The 21,610-nt window shown below is 40.2% G+C and overlaps 1 protein-coding gene across 1 annotated transcript in view; it reads left to right on the top strand.

Annotated features, from left to right (window-relative positions):
- Positions 1-21,610, top strand: part of lrrc75bb (leucine rich repeat containing 75Bb) — a 59,314-nt gene that overhangs the window by 15,281 nt on the left and 22,423 nt on the right. The window contains exons 2-3 of the mRNA XM_021602661.3: positions 10,743-10,871; positions 15,218-15,330. Of these exons, the coding sequence (XP_021458336.1) occupies positions 10,743-10,871; positions 15,218-15,330 (242 nt within the window). The remainder of the gene's footprint in view (positions 1-10,742; positions 10,872-15,217; positions 15,331-21,610) is intronic.

The following is a 21,610-nucleotide window of genomic DNA, read 5'->3' on the forward strand; positions in this document are numbered from 1 at the left end:
GAGTTACCTCTGCTGCAGGAGATAAGTTCATTAGAGTTACCTGCACCTCAGATTGCAGCCCAAATAAATGCTTCACAGAGTTCAAGTAACAGACACATCTCAACATCAACGGTTCAGAGTAGAGGTCGACCGATTATGATTTTTCAATGCCGATACCGATTATTGGAGGACCAAAAAAGGCCGATACCGATTAATCAGACAATTTTTATTTATTTGTAATAATGACAATTACAACAATACTGAATGAGCACACTTATTTTAACTTAATATAATACATCAATAAAATCAATTTAGCCTCAAATAAATAATGAAACATGTTCAAATTGGTTTAAATAATGCAAAAACAAAGTGTTGGAGAAGAAAGTAAAAGTGCAATATGTGCCATGTAAGAAAGCTAACGTTTCAGTTCCTTGCTCAGAACATGAGAACATATGAAAGCTGCTGGTTACTTTTAACATGAGTCTTCAATATTCCAAGGTAAGAGGTTTTAGGTTGTAGTTAATGTAGTATTTATAGGACTATTTCTCTCTATACCATTTGTATTTCATATACCTTTGACTATTGGAATACCTTATAGGCACTTTAGTATTGCCAGTGTAACAGTATAGCTTCCTTCCCTCTCCTCGCCCCTACCTGGGCTCGAACCAGGAACACATCGACAACAGCCACCCTCGAAGCATCGTTACCCATCGCTCCACAAAATCTGCGGCCCTTGCAGAGCAAGGGGAACAACTACTCCAAGTCTCAGAGCGAGGGACGTTTGAAACGCTATTAGCGCGCACCCCGCTAACTAGCTTGCCATTTCACATCGGTTACACCAGCCTAATCTCGGGAGTTGATAGGCTTGAAGTCACAAACAGCTCAGTGCTTGAAGCACAGTGAAGAGCTGCTGGCAAAACACATGAAAGTGCTGTTTGAATGAATGCTTACGAGCCTGCTGCTGCCTACCATCGCTCAGTCAGACTGCTCTATCCAATATCAAATCATAGACTTAATTATAACATAATAACACACAGAAATTAGGCCTTAGGTCATTCATATGGTCAAATCCAGAAACTATCATTTTGAAAACAAAACGTTTATCCTTTCCGTGAAATACGGAACTGTTCCGTATTTTATCTAACTGGTGGCATCCCTAAGTCTAAATATTGCTGTTACATTGTACAACCTTCAATGTTATGTCATAATTATGTAAAATTCTGCCAAATTAGTTCGCAACAAGCCAGTCGGCCCAAACTGTTGCATATACCTAGTCTCTGCGTGCAATGAACGCAAGAGAAGTGACACAATTTCACCTGGTTAATATTGCCTGTGAACCTGGATGTCTTTTAGCTAAATATGCAGGTTTAGAAATATATACTTCTGTGTATTGATTTTAAGAAAGGCATTGATGTTTATGGTTAGTTACAGTCGTTCAACGATTGGGCTTTTTTTGCATATGCACTTTTGTTAAGTCATCCCCTGTTTGGCAAAGTTGGCTGTCTTTGTTAGGAAGAAATAGCCTTCACACAGTTTGCAACGAGCCAGGCGGCCCAAACTGCTACATATACCCTGACTCTGTTGCCAGGGAAGTGACACAATTTACCTAGTTAAAATAAATTCATGTTGGCAGGCAATATTAACTAAATATGCAGGTTTAAAAATATATACTTGTGTATTGATTTTAAGAAAGGCATTGATGTTTATGGTTAGGTACACGTTGGAACAACGACAGTCCTTTTTCTGCGAATGTGCACTGCATCGATTATATGCAACGCAGGACACGCTAGATAAACTAGTAATATCATCAACCATGTGTAGTTAACTAGTGATTATGATTGATTGATTGTTTTTTTTATAAGATACGTTTAATGCTAGCTAGCAACTTACCTTGGCTTCTTACTGCATTCACGTAACAGGCAGGCTCCTCGTGGAGTGCAATGTGAGGCTGGTGGTTAGAGCATTGGACTAGTTAACTGGTTGCAAGATTGAATCCCGGAGCAGACAAGGTAAAAATCTGTTGTTCTGCCCCTGAACAAGGCAGTTAACCTACCGTTCCTAGGCCGTCATTGAAAATAAGAATGTGTTCTTAACTGACTTGCCTAGTTAAATAAAGGTGTAAAAAAATAACAATAATAAATCAAATTCGGCCAAATCGGTGTCCAAAAATACAGATTTCCGATTGTTATGAAAACTTGAAATCGGCCCTAATTAATCGGCCATTCCGATTAATCGGTCGACCTCTAGTTCAGAGGAGACTGCGTGAATCAGGCCTTCATGGTTGAATTGCTGCAAAGAAACCACTACTAAAGGACACCAATAATAAGAAGAGATTTGCTTGGGCCAAGAAACACGAACAATGGACATTAGACCGGTGGAAATTTGTCCTTTGGTCTGATGAGTCCAAATTTGAGATTTTTGGTTGCAAACGCCTTGTCTTTGTGAGATGCAGAGTAGGTGAACAGATGATCTCCGCATGTGTGTTTCCCAACGTGAAACATGGAGGAGGAGGTGTAATGGTGTGTGGATGCTTTGCTGGAGACACTGTCAGTGATTTATTTAGAATTCAAGGCACACTTAACCAGCTTGGCAACCACAGCAATACGCCCGCCATCCCATCTGGTTTGCGCTTAGTGGGACTATCATTTGTTTTTCAACAGGACAATGACCCAAACACACCTCCAGGCTGTATAAGGGCTATTTGACCAAGGAGAGTGATGGAGTGCTGCATCAGATGACCTGGCCTCCACAATCACCCGACCTCAATCCAATTGAGATGGTTTGTGATGAGTTGGACCGTAGAGTGAAGGAAAAGCATACAACAAGTGCTCAGCATATGTGGGAACTCCTTCAAGACTGTTGGAAAAGGATTTCTCATGAAACTGGTTGAGAGAAAGTGTGCAAAGCTGTCATCAAGGTAAAGCTTGATTGAAAAATGTGTTTAACACTTTTTTGGTTACTACCTGATTCAATATGTGTTCTTTCATCTTTTGATGTCTTCACTATTATTCTACCATGTAGAAAATAGTAGTCAAAATAAAGAAAAACCCTTGAATGAGTAGGTGTCTCCAAACTTTTGACTGGTACTGCAGATGTGTATATACAGTGCCTTGCGAAAGTATTCGGCCCCCTTGAACTTTGCGACCTTTTGCCTCATTTCAGGCTTCAAACATAAATATATATATATAAAACTGTCAAAAACTGAAAAATTGGGCGTGCAAATTTATTCAGCCCCTTTACTTTCAGTGCAGCAAACTCTCTCCAGAAGTTCAATGAGGATCTCTGAATGATCCAATGTTGACCTAAATGACTAATGATGATAAATACAATCCACCTGTGTGTAATCAAGTCTCCGTATAAATGCACCTGCACTGTGATAGTCTCAGAGGTCCGTTAAAAGCGCAGAGAGCATCATGAAGAACAAGGAACACACCAGGCAGGTCCGAGATACTGTTGTGAAGAAGTTTAAAGCCGGATTTGGATACAAAAAGATTTCCCAAGCTTTAAACATCCCAAGGAGCACTGTGCAAGCGATAATATTGAAATGGAAGGAGTATCAGACCACTGCAAATCTACCAAGACCTGGCCGTCCCTCTAAACTTTCAGCTCATACAAGGAGAAGACTGATCAGAGATGCAGCCAAGAGGCTCATGATCACTCTGGATGAACTGCAGAGATCTACAGCTGAGGTGGGAGACTCTGTCCATAGGACAACAATCAGTCGTATATTGCACAAATCTGGCCTTTATGGAAGAGTGGCAAGAAGAAAGCCATTTCTTAAAGATATCCATAAAAAGTGTTGTTTAAAGTTTGCCACAAGCCACCTGGGAGACACACCAAACATGTGGAAGAAGGTGCTCTGGTCAGATGAAACCAAAATTGAACTTTTTGGCAACAATGCAAAACGTTATGTTTGGCGTAAAAGCAACACAGCTGAACACACCATCCCCACTGTCAAACATGGTGGTGGCAGCATCATGGTTTGGTCCTGCTTTTCTTCAGCAGGGACAGGGAAGATGGTTAAAATTGATGGGAAGATGGATGGAGCCAAATACAGGACCATTCTGGAAGAAAACCTGATGGAGTCTGCAAAAGACCTGAGACTGGGACGGAGATTTGTCTTCCAACAAGACAATGATCCAAAACATAAAGCAAAATCTACAATAGAATGGTTCAAAAATAAACATATCCAGGTGTTAGAATGGCCAAGTCAAAGTCCAGACCTGAATCCAATCGAGAATCTGTGGAAAGAACTGAAAACTGCTGTTCACAAATGCTCTCCATCCAACCTCACTGAGCTCGAGCTGTTTTGCAAGGAGGAATGGGAAAACATTTCAGTCTCTCGATGTGCAAAACTGATAGAGACATACCCCAAGCGACTTACAGCTGTAATCGCAGCAAAAAGGTGGCGCTACAAAGTATTAACTTAAGGGGGCTGAATAATTTTGCACGCCCAATTTTTCAGTTTTTGATTTGTTAAAAAAGTTTGAAATATCCAATAAATGTCGTTCCACTTCATGATTGTGTCCCACTTGTTGTTGATTCTTCACAAAAAAATACAGTTTTATATCTTTATGTTTGAAGCCTGAAATGTGGCAAAAGGTCGCAAAGTTCAAGGGGGCCGAATACTTTCGCAAGGCACTGTATATATATATATATATATATATACAAAAACAATTTTTAGGGGCACTGTAGATGTTATTTATCTCTCTATACTGCTCCTATGGAATGCTAGCCTAGCCATAGCAAGCTAGCTAGGCGGCTAGTGGTGTCCTGTTAGAGAAGGTAGTGAGAAATACTCAGGACAGGAGGTGTAGAGTGACACAACAACAGATATAAGGTTCTCGAATAATGTTGGTTTACTGACAGATGCGTTGGTGCAGAACGTCTTGCACTAGTATCACGTGTTATCACAGATCGACCGTGATCAGAGCTAATGCGAGCACACACCATTATTGTTTCATCAACCAGATAGGGGGGCCAACATCACACCTGGAAGGTGAGTAATCAAACACACATGTAGTCCCACTGTAACAATACTGTAATATCACAAACTCCACACAGTTGTCACTGAGTAGTTGGAAATAAATATCCAACTTATCCAACAATTTCTGTACTTACAGCATTCTTATACATTTATTTTCTATCAGGTTTTTGCTTGGCAGACCTTATTTTTAGATTTACATTTGTTAATAAAACTCATGAATGCAACTGTCTATGTCAAATTGGTTTGTGTTCTACTTTTAGCCCTGGTTGTCTAGAAAATAAAATGGTAAAACACTTCAATGTGAGGCTAAATGAGGGCAGAGCAAGCAGATAAATGAAAGTAATGAATTTCAGGTTTTTCACTTCGGGATTGCCTGGGTCTAATAAGGTTTTAATCTACTTGAGATGGTGGATGATATTGGAGCATGCCTGATGTCTCCTTCAGAGCACAGCACTGCACACAGGAAGTCATTACACAGAGGAGATGCACAGAGGAATCAATGAGACCGGACTCCTATCTCCATCTCCAATCTCTCTTCTGGGCTATTATTGTTAATTACTTTGGACTTTTCTCTATGTTCGCCAGTAAACAAGGAATCAGCAAGCAGGCATTAAGATTAAAAGCATTAACACAGAATATGTTTAGTGATACAGGAAGCCTATACTAAAGTGCCCCTGAGGTTATAAAAGGCTAGGTAAAATGACCATTGGAATGAGACTTAATAGTCAATTTACTACCTCAGTTGTGTTTGAGAGCATTAGTGAGTCAACGTTGTTTGAAACATAATGTGAGGTGCCACTTCTCCTGATAGTTCGATGTTAAGGAATAGGCTACCTACCAATAATGTATTATACATATGTACAGGTAATTCGGAAATTTTCCACATTTTGTCATCTTACAGCCCTATTCTAAAATTTAATGAATTACGTTTTCTCATCATCAATCTACACACAATACCCCATAATGACAAAGTGAAAAGTTTTTTTTTTTTATGTTTGCACATTTATTACAAATAAAAATACAGAAATACCTTATTTACATACTGTATATCATACACTACAGTTGAGGAACCTTGGGAAAGTAATTCTGCTTTGAAAGTTGACACATTTGTAACCTCTCTTTTCAGAACATGGGTCTTTTGGTACCTACTGGAGAGCTCTTCTTTGTCTACACCCATTCAGCATCGTTCACACCCTCTTAAGCTTTAGCCCCACCCATCTCTTTAAGGATTCACATGTGAGGCTATGTACTAAACAACCAAAGATTTCAAGACTAAAGGCTGGTTTATACTACGTATATACACACCGTTTGTAAATTTGACCTGGAGTGCCAGAGTGTGCTCTGGCCATTCGTAAACTCAGAGCGATGTCAGATTGTCTGTTCCTAAATTCAGTGTGTTTTTCTCTCAGAGCGTTCAGAGCGCACACTGGACACTCTGGCCTAGGAATAAAGGTTGATCCGAGCATTCTGATCTAACAGCAGTCAAGCTAACGTTGGCTAGTTTGCTACCTATTTCTAGACACAAATGAGAAAACAGCTCACCATTTTACTCGCACTAGCAGAGCTGCTTTGGCTGTTTTTATGTTATTCAGAGCGTTGGTGATTGCAACTGTGCTGCTGGCAACAATTTAATTACGCTTTTTTCCAATGTTTACTGACACCGGCCATATTCAACGGGTGTTGAGTGTTCGTAAATGTGTCAGTTATTCTGCGCTCTGGCACAATCAGATGAGAGTGCTCTGAAATCGGAGTAGATAGCAAGAATTGACCAGCTACAGCAATCGACAGTTGTCGCAGTGACATCATAAACATTCTATTGAAATAGTTACTAGCATAGCAGAGTCTTTTGTTTAGACATGTAGCTAGCTAGCTAAACAGTGAACCATAATCCCAACTCATAATGTTACTACCCTGCATGAATCTGCAGGTAGCTAACCAACCGGGTTCAATGTTAGCTAGCTAACATTAGGCTATAACTAACAATGCAAGTGGCTCTGAGATACAAATACTATTACTACACAGATCTTACACGTAACATTAGATAGCTAGCCAGCCAGCTAACATTAGCTAGCTAACTAACAGTACACTTTAACTTGAAATTAAAACAACTTTCTGACGAAATTAGAAATGTGTAATATCTGAAACTGTAGCTAGCTACACTATCTTACCCGTATGCATGAATGGAATGGACACTTCTCACTCTGTCACGGATGTCATGGTAGCCCTTAGTTTGAAGATGTAATCTGGAGACAGGTGTTTTATACAACAGCCTTCGGTGTGTTCTCTTTTCAACTCTGTCTGCATATTTGCAATCAAACGCCATCATTTTATCTATCTCCTTAGCTATCATACTCTAATCACTGATTTCAAAACTCAGTCCTCCAGAAAGTGAAGAGCAACACTTATGCAGTTGTACTACGTGAAATCGTTCAAAAAAGCAGCGTTAAAAAGGATCACTTACACATATTGGCCAGCTGTGTTGTAGAAAGGAGCGTGCTACATGGCAGACCAATCCAAACTCATCTCTCGCATCTCCAGCCCACTCATTATCTCAGCCAATCATGGCTAGCGGGAAGGCTGCTGTCTTTTTCTGTAGCTAACCCATCTAGGCTCGTTTTTCTGTGGCTAACCCATCTAGGTTCTTAATTTAACCTTTTTTTTCTCGTATTTACAAGTTTGTTATTAAGGAACATGATAGTTCATATGTTCCAGAAGGCATTTCCGCCAAAAAACTCATTTTACATTTAAAAAAAAGTTTACGTTGAAATGGTGCTTCTGTGAAGACATGTCACGTTCGTTGTAACGATGAGACCAAGGCGCAGTGTGATAAGAATACATTCTTCTTTAATTAACGAAGAACACTTAAACAAACTAACAAAACAACAAAACTATGATAAACCAAGTGCTGACATGCTACACATATACAATAACTACACATATACAATAACTACACATAGACAATAACTACACATAGACAATAACCCACAAAACCAAAATGGAAAATGGCAACCTAAATAGGATCCTCAATCAGAGACAACGATAAACAGCTGTCTCTGATTGGGAACCAATTCAGACCACCATAGACCTACAAATACCTAGACATTCCAAAACCCAATAGAATTACAAAAACCCTAGAAAAGGGAAAAACACACAAACCACCCTCGTCACACCCTGACCTAACCAAAATAATAAAGAAAACAAAGATAACTAAGGTCAGGGCGTGACAAGTCGTGACTCTGCCTAGTTTCCTGAAATGAGTCACAAATTAGATATTTCAGTTGTTGTTTTTTTATTATTTTGATAACATTTCTTAAAACCTGTTTTAGCTTTGCCATTATGGGGTATTGTGTGTAGATTGATGAGGTAGAAAATATAATTGAATACATTTAAAAATAAGGCTGTAAGTAACAAAATGTGGAAAAAGTCAAGGCTTCTGACTACTTTCCGAACCCACTGGATATTAAACGTCTATATTATACATCTCTCATATAGAGGCCAAATTGGACTGGTGTGGAGATTACGCCTCTTGCCCTCTTCTATGTTGCACCACAATCAGTTACATTAAATTCCTTGCTCTAATGATTTGGTAGCCTTCTGCCATTCATCCACAATTAAAGACTTGGGTGTATGAAAATGTACTCTTTCAGAACACAGAAAGTGTCACAGTGTTTTATGTTTTTATTCCCTTTTATTCATAGTTTTTGAAAGGCAAGTGTTAGATGTGAGCAATTTTAGAGGATTATTATGTCTAATAATCCCACTTGTCAAATTGTCAAAGAAAACTCAAAGCAGGCAACAGACTCCGGGACTGGTTGTGGGGCTCTATGCAATACCTTTTAATAGGTTCCTAATGAGCTGTGGATGTGGGATGGGTGTTCTCAAATTCCAAACTCTCAGCACTCAATTCTTGGTTGAAAAGACAGCAATCATATTAGATATGCAGGCAGCCTACGGAACAGGCTTTGTGGAGTGATCTGAAGACAACTTTCATGCAGAGACGGCGACGCAGACACACTGTCAGTGACAAAATGAAACACCCTTCACACAGAGATGGTGGAACATGAGAGACGCAGTGGCATGTCAGTTATTCTGTCAGATTAACCCATGCAGTGTTGAGCCGCCACACCAATGCAGACACCACACAATGTTGTTTACTGTGTACCCAGAGAAAAAAAACATACCTACCGTAATAGATTTAGAACCATGGCATTTTCTTCAAGGCTGATGACTGCTAGGTTTCTTCCAATATTACACAAAATTGGTCATAGTTGACCTACTTGATGATTGAACACATTTTCAACATACTAATTTGAAAATGATCTACTATATAGGCCTATCTCTATGCTGTTGTTGTTTGGGACTTGTTTACTGTATTTTGTTGGGGTATGTTTCCCTGTCATAAAGGGAGCACCGGAGAATGGCCCGGAGTCAGGGAATCCCAGAGAGCTCAAGTGTAATAAATCAGCCAGAAAGCTGGAGGAGGAGGAGAAAGTGCTGGTGGGAATTTGCCTCAGAGCTTTCACTGTAGCCTTCAGTGCTTGGCCTGTCAGACTGTAGGTTCTGCTTAACATAGCATAGAGTCCCCAGCCTCCTCCTATACAGCCTCTTTACAGCAGCTTACATGTATAGCACTAAGCCCTCGCCTGATACTATCTTCACGTTGCATGTCCAGCAAGTAAACAGATTTACAGCAGCTTTGCACGTACTGTAGAACAGAGGAGGAGAAAATAATATTTAGTATAATTTTTCTTGATATTATATAGCCCCCATATTTGACGCTGAACACATTAGCAAACCAAGTTATAAGCAAGAGGAGGAGAAATATTTTCCAAATTTCATTTTTGTCCTCTGCTCTACTCCGCCTTAACCTTTCATTGTGGTGGGTTTTTGTTTTTGAGCCTCTCCTTCACATATTGCCTGCGGTTTCAGCTAATTTGTTTCAGGACTTGCTGTGTCTGTTTGGTTGATGTCATCCTCCTCGGTAGGGCAGGTGGGTGAGGGCTACGTCGAAGACTCTTTGATGTGTCTCAAAGCGTTTACCTCTCAAACTCGGCCTCCGAGATGACATCCCTCACCAGCAGCAGCCCTCAGAGCATTACCGGAAGTATGCAGATTCCTTTGCCTCAATATATTTACACTGTCACTGCAAATAGCAGCCACCCTGCAGATTATACTAGTAAGAACAACCTCTGGGGATGTTTTCTCATTCCTCATTGTTATTAAACCAGTCTGCACATCACACCCGCCTGCCATTTGAATTCCAGAGAAGACGGTGAGGAACTAGATTTCTGTAGACTTGAACCGTTTCTCTCTAAGTGCCTGCATGGTGTTTTTAGAGGTTGTTCTTAGATAACTGGAGTGTGTTCAGTGTTGTATGTGTAAAGACCCAGGGCTTTAGGGGTGAATGACGGTACAGCACATCACTTTAGTTGTTATGTATCTGTTGGAATGTTATTTTGGGAGAAATTGTCCTGCTTTAACCCCACATACCCCTCATGCCACATCCCAGCCCTCCCTGTGCCTTGTCCCATGTGACACTCTTACTGTAAAATCCTCTCGGCTTGAAAAGTGAACATCATGAGGCAAGTGGATGATTAAATGATTATGTAAATACATTCTGTTAACCATTAAGCAGTCCACGTCATGTCAGTTTAATGCCTAACGATTCATGACTTTCACTTTAAAAAATATTGAAATTCACGCTCTGTTGGACTTTGGAATGATTGAAAGGAAACACAGATGATTGATTTTTCTCTCCTTCTCTGTGTTCCCACAGGACTTGGGACTCCAGGGAACATCCCTTAATGATATCCTCTATAAGAATGCAGCCTTTCTCAACCTGGTGGATCCAATCTCCCATGAGCTCCTGCTCAGCCTGGCCAAAGACATGCAGTGCCCAAAGAGGGTAAGCCCATCGTACCGTCTGGCTGTTGATCTCGACCTCCTCAGCCGTGCTGTTGTCAGGGAACATCAAATGAGATCAGGCACAGAAAATAGAACGTTTAGGAATCCACAGCTGCAAGGGTCAATTCAAGAGCATGTACATGACGGGCAGTCTTTTTGAAATGTGACTGCTAGGCTACTTGGTTTGGTTCCAGCCTTCCAACTGATGCCAGTATCCATACAGTCGTTATGATTAGTCTCTAAACGATGCCTGTGTGTGTGCACGTGTTCACTCTTGGGGTGCCCGAGACATCGGCACCTATTTATAACTAATGGCCAGAAGTAGGTCAGTCACAGTGTTGTGTCATTTCAACAACGTACACAACTTACAACACAGTATCTTCTTTTGCTTGTTACTTTTTCTTCAGTATTCACTTGCATGAAAATAGGTAATAGTGTACAATTGATCTAAAATAATGAATTTACTGCCAAGAAAAAATTAAGCAGACAATAGCTCATATAGAGTTTTCATATAGAGTTTTCGGCCAAAAGTGTTTTCTCCTTCCTAAAAGACTTTGTTTTCATCATCTTCTAGTCTAAATGAATTTACTGGGATCTTGAATCTCTCAGATTGATGTGGTTGACCTTTCCCTTGCTTTAAAGATGTACCAAGCATCTTTTGATAAGCTCTTTTCCCAATAAATGGCTTCCCAGAGGAATATGCAGGGAAGGGGCACACTTTCCAATAATAACAAAGACAGACAGCTGTGCCCAGCTAACAGGCTCATCTTGTTTAAACTGGTGCCCAGAGAGATCTAGCAACACATTGTGAAATACAGTAGATAGAAAAGTTGAACTATTAAGCACTTCTTCTCTTTAACAGATTATGAAAAATACTTTTGAAAAAAGGCTACTTTGAAATCAGATCTTTTAATAAGGGCAGCATACCTAGGGTGGTGTGTATTGGATTTTAGTTTTTTTGGTAGGGGTGAGTGGGTCATGAGGGGTTGGCAGGGGTGTTCTCCGCTGTGACCGCCTGGCTTCCTACTGGGAACAAATTGGTTGAATCAACGTTGATGCAACGTAATTTGTCAACGTATAATGACATAGAATCTATGTGTCATCGTGGTAACCAAATTTTAACATAGACAAATAAAATATGTTACATTTGTACCTTTAAAACAACGTGAGATGTTCAACATTAAATCCACAATCAGAATAAAAAAAGAATAAGCTCAGCAGCACCTCCTACTGGAGAATTGATCTATCTACAGCTACCCTTTGGCCTCCCATCCAGGGTTTTACCCAGGTCAAGTGAAATGTGATCATACTGCGTTTTCACATATGACATTTGATACCCTGGTTTGGTTTCCTGAAGCGTTTTGTGAGAATTCTACAGTATACTTTTCACATCAAAGAGAAGAACATGTTATTTCCAGATTAGAGTCAATAGCTTGTCTACGACTACTTCCATTCAGTTAACCCCTTTCCCACCAAGATTTAACATAACAAATACTGTAATGGTGTTCTCACTGTCATTTCATTGCCTGAAACGAAACGCTGGAAGGTTTGAAGTGTATGAGGCATGTTTTGTGCCACACAGAGTGGGAGGAGTGGGAATGTCGCAATACCTGGTACTTTTGTCCTGGATCTTGGACCCACTCCTCACGCAGGTCCAGGATTCGTTTGCGTTTCACACATGCTCTATAGCGTGAATCAGGGTACCAAACGGTCCAGGAAACGGATCATAAGGGGATGTGTGAAAGCGCCCTTTATCACTCATAAAACATCAATGATGCTATTTAGGCCTATATGGCATTTGCAAAGTCATCAACAGCTATTGTTTCAATTCAACCCAGAATTCAACAACAAAAAAACAATACAATAAACCTAGGGTTTAAACCCCTGATTTCAAATGTTATGATTTTCAGTGATATTGAATTGTGTTTGGTTGTCAACGCAACCAAATATCAACATTTGAAGGAGATGTATCTTCTGCTTGGATAGTTCCATCTGTTCCACTGACTTAGTCTGGCTTTAATTCCAGTTTGTCTACAAAATTAATAATTGATATGTTGGATTCATGTCTCCATCTCAACCAATATCTAAGTTAAATAATAGGAGTAATTCAAATCCAACTTGATTTAAAGTGCATTTAAAGTTTGATTTCGTTAGATTTATTCCTATTCTGTAACTTGGATTTTTGGTTGAGATGGAGACATGATGTTGAAATGTTGCGTTGTCAACCAAACACAATTCAATATTACTTTTGCTAATACAGTAAATGGCCTAAAGTTAAGACAAACTACAAACTAATGTAACATTCAACCTTAAAATAAGTAACACATCCATGGTCCCATTTGGAGATTACTATACATTTCTTCTTATGTAATCATCTAAGGCGTGCATGTTCAAGACAGCATGCATAGGTCATCGCAGGTCAGTGGAGATCTTCACAATTGCTTTAATAACCTGCACAGAATTTCGAACGGCATTGATCACATGTAATCTCAACTGCAATCCAGGTCATTTGGTTCTGCTATTAGAAGCACAGTGATAACACATTAAACTGTTGTATAAATAAACAAATATCTGATTTGAACTTTGCTGTGCTTTTAAATGGTTGAAAGTGCAGTGATAGATATGTGGGTGACCACTAAACCAGAAATCTGACATTGTTTATTCATTGGAATTTGGTTGTGCTTTTAGATGGTTGACTGCAATAGTGACAACACACTGGAAATTCAACAAACTTTTGTCTGTCTTTTTGAGTGGGAGTATATATGTTGTAGTCTCATTGATGAACGTCTCGACCAAAAAATGACATAATTATCTTGAAATTACGTGGTATGCCTAGGGGGTGGTGAAATGTGACAGGGATTTAGTGAGTTGGTCTGCTGTGCCTCAGGGCCTCAGCTGCAGGTCCAGTCACGGTTCTTCCTCCTTCACCTCTATGCTTCAAGGGATTGACAATCAAATGCAAACAACAACTCATCAAAACGTTTCACTGCTTCATTACTATTAATGTGCATTCAGCTATAGAACTGTATATCTAACTCAAGAGCCTTGTGGTCGTCTAAGTCTTTGAATATTCAGAATCGTGTTTGAATTTGAGTGAAAAACATGTTTTGAACAATGTTAAACAGATGCCATGTTGACAATGCCCGAATTCACATCAAAGAGAAGAACATGTTATTTCCAGATTAGAGTCAATAGCTTGTCTACGACTACTTCCATTCAGTTAACCCCTTTCCCACCAAGATTTAACATAACAAATACTGTAATGGTGTTCTCACTGTCATTTCATTGCCTGAAACGAAACGCTGGAAGTGTATGAGGCATGTTTTGTGCCACACAGAGTGGGAGGAGTGGGAATGGTTAATCGCCTGAAGTAAATTGCCCCTGTCTTTTTTCTCTTTTGCTGCATTGCCTCTTTCTTGTTGTTGTGTTGTACCATTAATTAGATTTACCCTGCTCTGCTCAACCCAATCCGTTTAAAGTCTTTGACAGAGGAAGGGAGAGCGAGAGAGATAGAGAGGGGGGGGGGAGAAAAAGCAAGGGAGAAAGAGCTGGAGCGAGACCAAGGAGGAGAAGAGAGGGAGACTGACAGAGATGCTAAAGCATATTTTTATGTATAAAATGCTCGAGGCAACCATGTTGGATGGACAAATGAGAAGAGCCTTGAGCTCATTTGGTGAAAGCAGTCAAAAGGTTGGATTGTTTGTAGAGTGATAAGTGAAGGGGATCAGACAATTATAAATAACTACCTTTTAAACCAACATTCTAGGAACAAAGTAAACAGCCTCCTCTCCACAGCTCAATGTGTCATAATAGGGGTTACAAGGCCGTAAGTGATACAATGGTCCATTGAAATATGTGTATCCAAGAGGTTCTGCCTTTGGCTTCTAAATGTATAAATTCATTCTATGGAGTCACAAGTTTACCTGTTGTGCTAAATGTGGTTAAGACTACCTTGAAATCAGAACAACAGGTGCATTTGTTGTAAACACATTCCTAAGAGTTTTCAATCTCTTGCAAGATATTCAGCACTGTATATTATGGACACGGTCATTCGATTGGATATGATTTAGTAAAGATATGTACTTTTACATGTACAATGTACATCACCTGGGATATTCAACCAATTCTCAACAAAGGGGTCAAATTCAGTTGTTCATGATGTCGGAAAGGAACATTAATTCACTTCAGAAAGTCAAATAGAGCAGTCATTTGATTATTCCTCTATTTGAATGCCAGACACTTTTTAAGCCCTTTGAAACCTTTTGAGGCCTTTTTTCAGCTGTAGCCGCCAGCAGAAGATATTAAAGTGTGTGGGTTTGTGTGTTTTTGTATATGTGTGTATTACAGGAGAAGGACACCCTGAAGTCGTCCGACAAGATCTGCAGACAGCTGATATTCCACCTGACCCCTCACTCCAAGTGGATGAGACAGAGCGTGCCCAGGAGGAAGTCGCAGGCCTGGTGAGTCCGTCCGTCTGCCCGTTTGCACATCCACACACCGGGACAGCTACTGCCATAACACCAACGCAAACGAATAAACAGCTAACAGCAAACTGACATCAGGCATGGCCAAGAACCTTCAAAACTCATCTCTAAAACAAGACAGTCTCGTGTTCAGTGTGTGTCAGAGATAAGTCACTCCTGACATTGGGCTAAGGCGCTTTACTGTACAATACCTGCTAGGATTTAATGTGCTAGATCAGGGCTCTCCAACCCTGTCCCTGGAGAGCTACCCTTCTGTACATTTTCATTCCAACCCCACTTGTAATGAACCTGACTCAGCTTATCAACCAGCTAATTTGTAGAAGCAAGTGCCCTAAATTAGGGTTGGGAGTGAAAACCTGGAGGATGGTAGGAACACGTTTGGAGAGCCTGGTGTTAGATAATTATACAGCAGGACTAGCTGCCACAAATTCTAATAAGTTATTGTATTGGGGTCCTGTAATATAGACCTGTGTAGTAGCCTATTTTTGGGGGCAGGATATCATGTTCACTTGGTCAGTTTCAGTTTCTTGGGGAGTGTACTGTCGCCTCACTGCACAGCTTGACAACTGCCATGGTGCTGTAGACTTATCTCACCGAGAAATAAATGAACAAATCAATCATAATGAATAACAGAAAGGTTTTAATGAAATAAAACATCAGACAGATTCAGCTCGAGAAACGCTGTGTAAAGAATAGACAGAACTGCAAATGCTCTCCAGCTCTAATTGCCAAGCAGGTGTATTTGAGGGGAAGAAGGAAGGAAACTATCTAATGATCTTCATGTGTTTCTATCTCCCTGAGCAATTAAACTAGTTTGTGAGATGTTTGACAGCCCCAGTCGAACCTCCTAGCCCGTCTCCTTGTTGCAACGTTTCAAAAGATGTGTCAACAATAACGAGGCTGGCTCTCCCACTGTGTTAATTAGCAGACTCTGCTCTGGCAGCAGGCTCCTCGCTGTAAACCGTTCTTCTTCTCATTGCCTCAACCCTCTTACCAGATAGCCTCTCTTCTCACTGCCTCAACCCTAACTAACTATCCAGCCAGGCAGCCTCTCTCCTCACTGCCTCAACCCTAACTAACTACCCAGCCAGGCAGCCTCTCTCCTCACTGCCTCAACCCTAACTAACTACCCAGCCAGACAGCCTCTCTTCTCACTGCCTCAACCCTAACTAACTATCCAGTCAGGCAGCCTCTCTCCTCACTGCCTCAACCCTAACTAACTACCCAGCCAGGCAGCCTCTCTCCTCACTGCCTCAACCCTAACTAACTACTCAGCCAGACAGCCTCAGCCATACTGCGATGGAACCCGTCAACCAGGGTTCCGTTAGCTGGTAGTAGCCGCATTTTGACCGATAAAAAAATAGAAAAGCCGATAAATAAAATTGGTGCCGACCAATTGTCTGGGAGAAAGAAAAAAAATTTGAATTGCGAAATGATGCTTTTTAGTCTATTCATTGATGGAAATACCAGTCAATGTACTTTAAATACATTTGACTGGTCATGCTTATTGGTGTATAGGTTCATTTGCATAATTTAGTGGAATTAAATTGGCACGTGTACAGTATATTCGTTACGTATCTTATTTATCACATGCGTACAGCATACAAATACAGAGCCTTTGAATGGAAAATATCAAACAGCAAATGCATAGGCAACAGAAGGCATGCTTCATCAGCGCTTTACACACCACTTTGCAATGAACTGGAGGCAGTATGCATTTTGAAAACATATACTGAATCGTTTGAAACCTTATCGTTTTAATACATAATCTCAGCAAAAAAAGAAATGTCCCGTTGTCAGGACCCTGTCTTTCAAAGACAATTCTTTGAAAATACAAATAACTTCACAGATCTTCATTGTAAAGGGTTTGAACACTTTTTCCCATGCTTGTTCAATGAACCATAAACAATTCATGAACATGCACCTGTGGAACAGTCGTTAGACACTAACAGCTTACAGACGGTAGGCAATTAAGGTCACAGTTATGAAAACTTAGGACACTAAAAGAGGCATTTCTACTGACTCTGAAAAACACCAAAAGAAAGATGCACAATCCCTCCATCAGTGCCCAGACTGTCCGCAATAGGCTGAGAGAGGCTGGACTGAGGGCTTGTAGGCCTGTTGTAAGGAAGGTCCTCAGACATCACCGGCAACAACGTTGCCTATGGGCGACGGATCTCAATCCCATTAAGTACATCTGGGACCTGTTGGATCGGAGGGTGAGGGCTAGGGCCATTCCCTCCAGAAATGTCCGGGAACTTGCAGGTGCCTTGGTGGAAGAGTGGGGTAACATCTCACAGCAAGAACTGGCAAATCTGGTGCAGTCCATGAGGAGGAGTACTTAATGCAGCTGGTGGCCACACCAGATTCTGACTGTTACTTTTGATTTTGACCCCCCCTTTGTTCAGTGACACATTATTGAATTTCTATTAGTCACATGTCTGTGGAACTTGTTCAGTTTATGTCTCAGTTGTTGAATCTTGTTATGTTCATACAAATATTTACACGTGAAGTTTCCTGAAAATAAATGCAGTTGACAGTGAGAGGACGTTTCTTTTTTTGCTGAGTTTATTATGAGGCATGTCTTACCTTGCTTTCAAGTAACCTAGCCAAAGTCATACCATATCTGTGGACAATGATTTAATATCAACTTTTCTTTCATTGTCTTGTAGCCAAAGGCAGAATACTAGTCCTATTAGCAGCAAGATGCTAGTTGTTGCATATTAGATCTCCCCTCTTTCTAAATTATATCTCTGTCACATGAAACCACTCACATGCACGGTGTTTTCCCGCTAATTGCATTATGGAACAAACATTGCAGTGTGCATCGCTGTGCTTAGCTATAATGTGAAGAAAGTATAGTTTATCAACATTTTAAGCTAAACGTTCTGATCTGTTGCATCAGATTTGTTGCTTTTTAATATTTTATATGTAAACTAGGCCTTCTGGTTGTATGAATTTGGGCACTATCGTCCCACAACTGTTCCAGAGTCTGTTTGGAATAGGCTATTTCTTTCTCAACAAACTGACCAATAGAATAGGTCGATTTTGTTCTATGGGGGATAGTAGATTGACATAGGCTAGTGATTTTGCTGTTCATTACTCATCTTCTTGGCTGGGGAAAAGTACATGTGGAAAGGAATTCTAACATCTTCAAAGTGTACATCAGAATTCGGTAGAAGTATCGCACATCGTTGCATCCTCGACTTGTATGTCCTGTTCATATGAATTACCATAATCAAAATGTGATTTTTGTTATTCTGAGCACCCTGGATGAACGCCCTAATCAGGTTACGCACCAAATGCATATGGGTCTGGTAGATTTCTCAAATTTGCGGTAAATGAAAATGCTGCTGGGCAAATATCCAGCGCCACATTTTTCTAACGGAAACCCTGCCGTCAACCCATTTCTATTCAAGTACATTTCCAGGCTTAATGAAACATCTCAGAAGACTTTAGCAGACTTTAGCATTTAGAATTCATAATGGTTTCACTGTTTCAATGATAATAGGTATTTAACGATGTTTGATAATGGGTATACTTTACTTAAAGTGATGCTTTTCCTCAATTGATGTCTTTATGATTTTGAGTAATCCTTCCTCTGTTATCCTCTTTATCTCTCACTCTCTCTTGCTCACTCTCTCTCTCTCACTCTCTCTCTCTCTCTGTTTCTCTCACGCTCCCTCTCTCTCGCTCCCTCAGGTTGGTCCTATTTTAAAATCCTTTTTCTCACATTGATTTTTTTTCTATTTTTTCTTTCTTTTAAGAGTCCATTTTGTTCAACAGTTGCCTCACAGAGAGAACAGAGCAAGTATGCGGTCTGAGCTGGGGCTCTAGAGAAAACCTTCTGTCATAGAGAGATGAGGGAGGGAGAGAGCGAAGAGAGAGGAAGAGAAAGAAAGAGAGAGGGTGGGTGGGTGGGTGGGAGAGGGGGGGGCACTACAAGGTTACCCATTAGAACCCCTGTGTTTCTTTCATTCCTCCCACCTCGTCTTACAGTAAATAGGTTACAGCTATAGATCTGTTCTCTCATGTAAAGGAAATAAAATACTTATTACATGTGCAGTAGCATGCTTTCCAGCCACAGAAAATGTCATTATTTTCACAGAAGAGAAGGAATAGAATCCATTGTATTCGTTTCAGAGCTCATGCATAAAATGTATTTTTTCAGTCAGCTCAGTCCTAGAACACTGTGTAAGGTGCAGAGCCAGTTTTGTCCTTTATTGTTTGGAATCATGTCCCAGGAGAGTTGAAAGTCTATTTGAATAGTGTCCGCAATAGCATGTTATTGTGTCCTCCTTATAATAAATGACTGAGTCCCCCTGAACATGTTTATAATCTTTTTTACATCTGCATTGGATTTCAAATTAATCAACTCCATATTCTTTAATACCCTGAAATTGCTCTTCCAGCACAATCGGAGGAGAATTCGCTCATATAGCAGATGTTATTTAATTACTTATCTTTACTTCCAGGCAATCACTGACGCCGTCATCTGAGGTCTTAATAACGACATCCAATGATGAATCTAGCTCAGTAAAAATAGGAAGAAGCCCTGCCTGCAGCCAATTTAGTAGATACCGTTAGTCAACCTTCCCCATGTAGTAATAAATGCATTGCTCAGTACTAGCTGATGAGGGTTTGAAGTTATAAAGGACGTCAGTGGATATGAGTTAAATGCTCTATGCTGTGTGTGCATGCTCAGTAAATAAATACTACTTCTACTTCTAACCCAATTGATACTTCTTTTTTATCACTTTATATGGTACTACACTCACACTAAACTCATCATTCAGAAGCATTATCAGCTGCATGGGCCAACGGTTATCCAAGCAGCTCAATAGAAAGCATTATTAGCTTTAGGTGAATGGTTAAAAGAGTAAGATACTGGCGTTGAGTGCTTTTATGGCTGTCGTGCTGTTAGCAAATCAAATCAAATTGTATTGGTCACATACAGGTGGTTTGCAAATGTTAATGTGAGTGTAGCGAAATGCTTGTGATTCTAGTTCCGACAGTGCAGTAATGTCTAACAAGTAATCAAACAATTCCCCAACAACTACCAAATACACATAAATCTAAAGGGATGGAATAAGAATATGTACATACAGTTGAAGTCGGAAGTTTACATACACTTAGGTTGGAGTCATTAAAACTCGTTTTTCAACCACTCCACAAATTTCTTGTTAACAAACTATATTTCTGGCAAGTCGGTTAGGACTTCTACTGTGTGCATGACACAAGTAATTTTTCCAACAATTGTTTACGGACAGATCATTTCACTTATAATTCACTGTGTCACAATTCCAGTGGGTCAGAAGTTTACATACACTAAGTTGACTGTACCTTTAAACAGCATGGAAAATTCCAGAAAATTATGTCATGGCTTTAGAAGCTTCTGATAGGCTAATTGACATAATTTGAGTCAATTGGAGGTGTACCTGTGGATGTACCTCCAAAGATTACTTAAGGACAACAAAGTCAAGGTATTGGAGTGGTCATCACAAAACCCTGACCTCAATCCTATAGAAAATTTGAAAAGGCGTGTGCGAGCAAGGAAGCCTACCAACCTGACTCAGTTACACCAGCTCTGTCAGGAGGAATGGGCCACAATTCACCCAACTTATTGTGGGAAGCTTGTGGAAGGCTACTTGAAACGTTTGACCCAAGTTAACCTCTCTAGGGTAGGTGAGACGCTAACGTCCCACCAGGCCAACATCCGGTTAAACTGCAGAGCGCTAACATTCTAAATACACCATTCGTTATATTAAACATTCTTGGAAATACATGTATCTTACATCATTTAAAAGATGAACATCTTATTATTCCAGCCGCTGTGTCAGATTTCAAAAAGGCTTTACTGCGAAAGCAAACCATGCGATTTTCTGAGGACAGCACCCCGCACCCCAAGTATTACTAGCATTTTCCAACCAAGCATTAGCGTCACGGAAGCGGGAATAACAATAAAATAAATTGCTTACCTTTGAAGATCTTCCTCTGGTGGCAATGCCAAGTGTCCTAACTACACAGTGAATGTTCATTTTGTTTGATAACATCCATTTTTATAGCCTAACATGAAACATTTGTAAACCGCTTGCGTCGTGATTTCCGTCTCATTCAACTTTGGACGAAGCGTTCGTGGTAATTACACACACTAAACAAACGTTTATCCAGTCATGGTTGATTTCATTGCAATCCACTGGTTGTTATTAACACATCCATACTTGATGGTTCTTTCCCCGGGACGTATTGACCGAAA

The sequence above is a fragment of the Oncorhynchus mykiss genome, chromosome 5 (assembly GCF_057628025.1).
Source record: "Oncorhynchus mykiss isolate SJ-2025 chromosome 5, ASM5762802v1, whole genome shotgun sequence".
Lineage (NCBI taxonomy): Eukaryota > Metazoa > Chordata > Actinopteri > Salmoniformes > Salmonidae > Oncorhynchus > Oncorhynchus mykiss.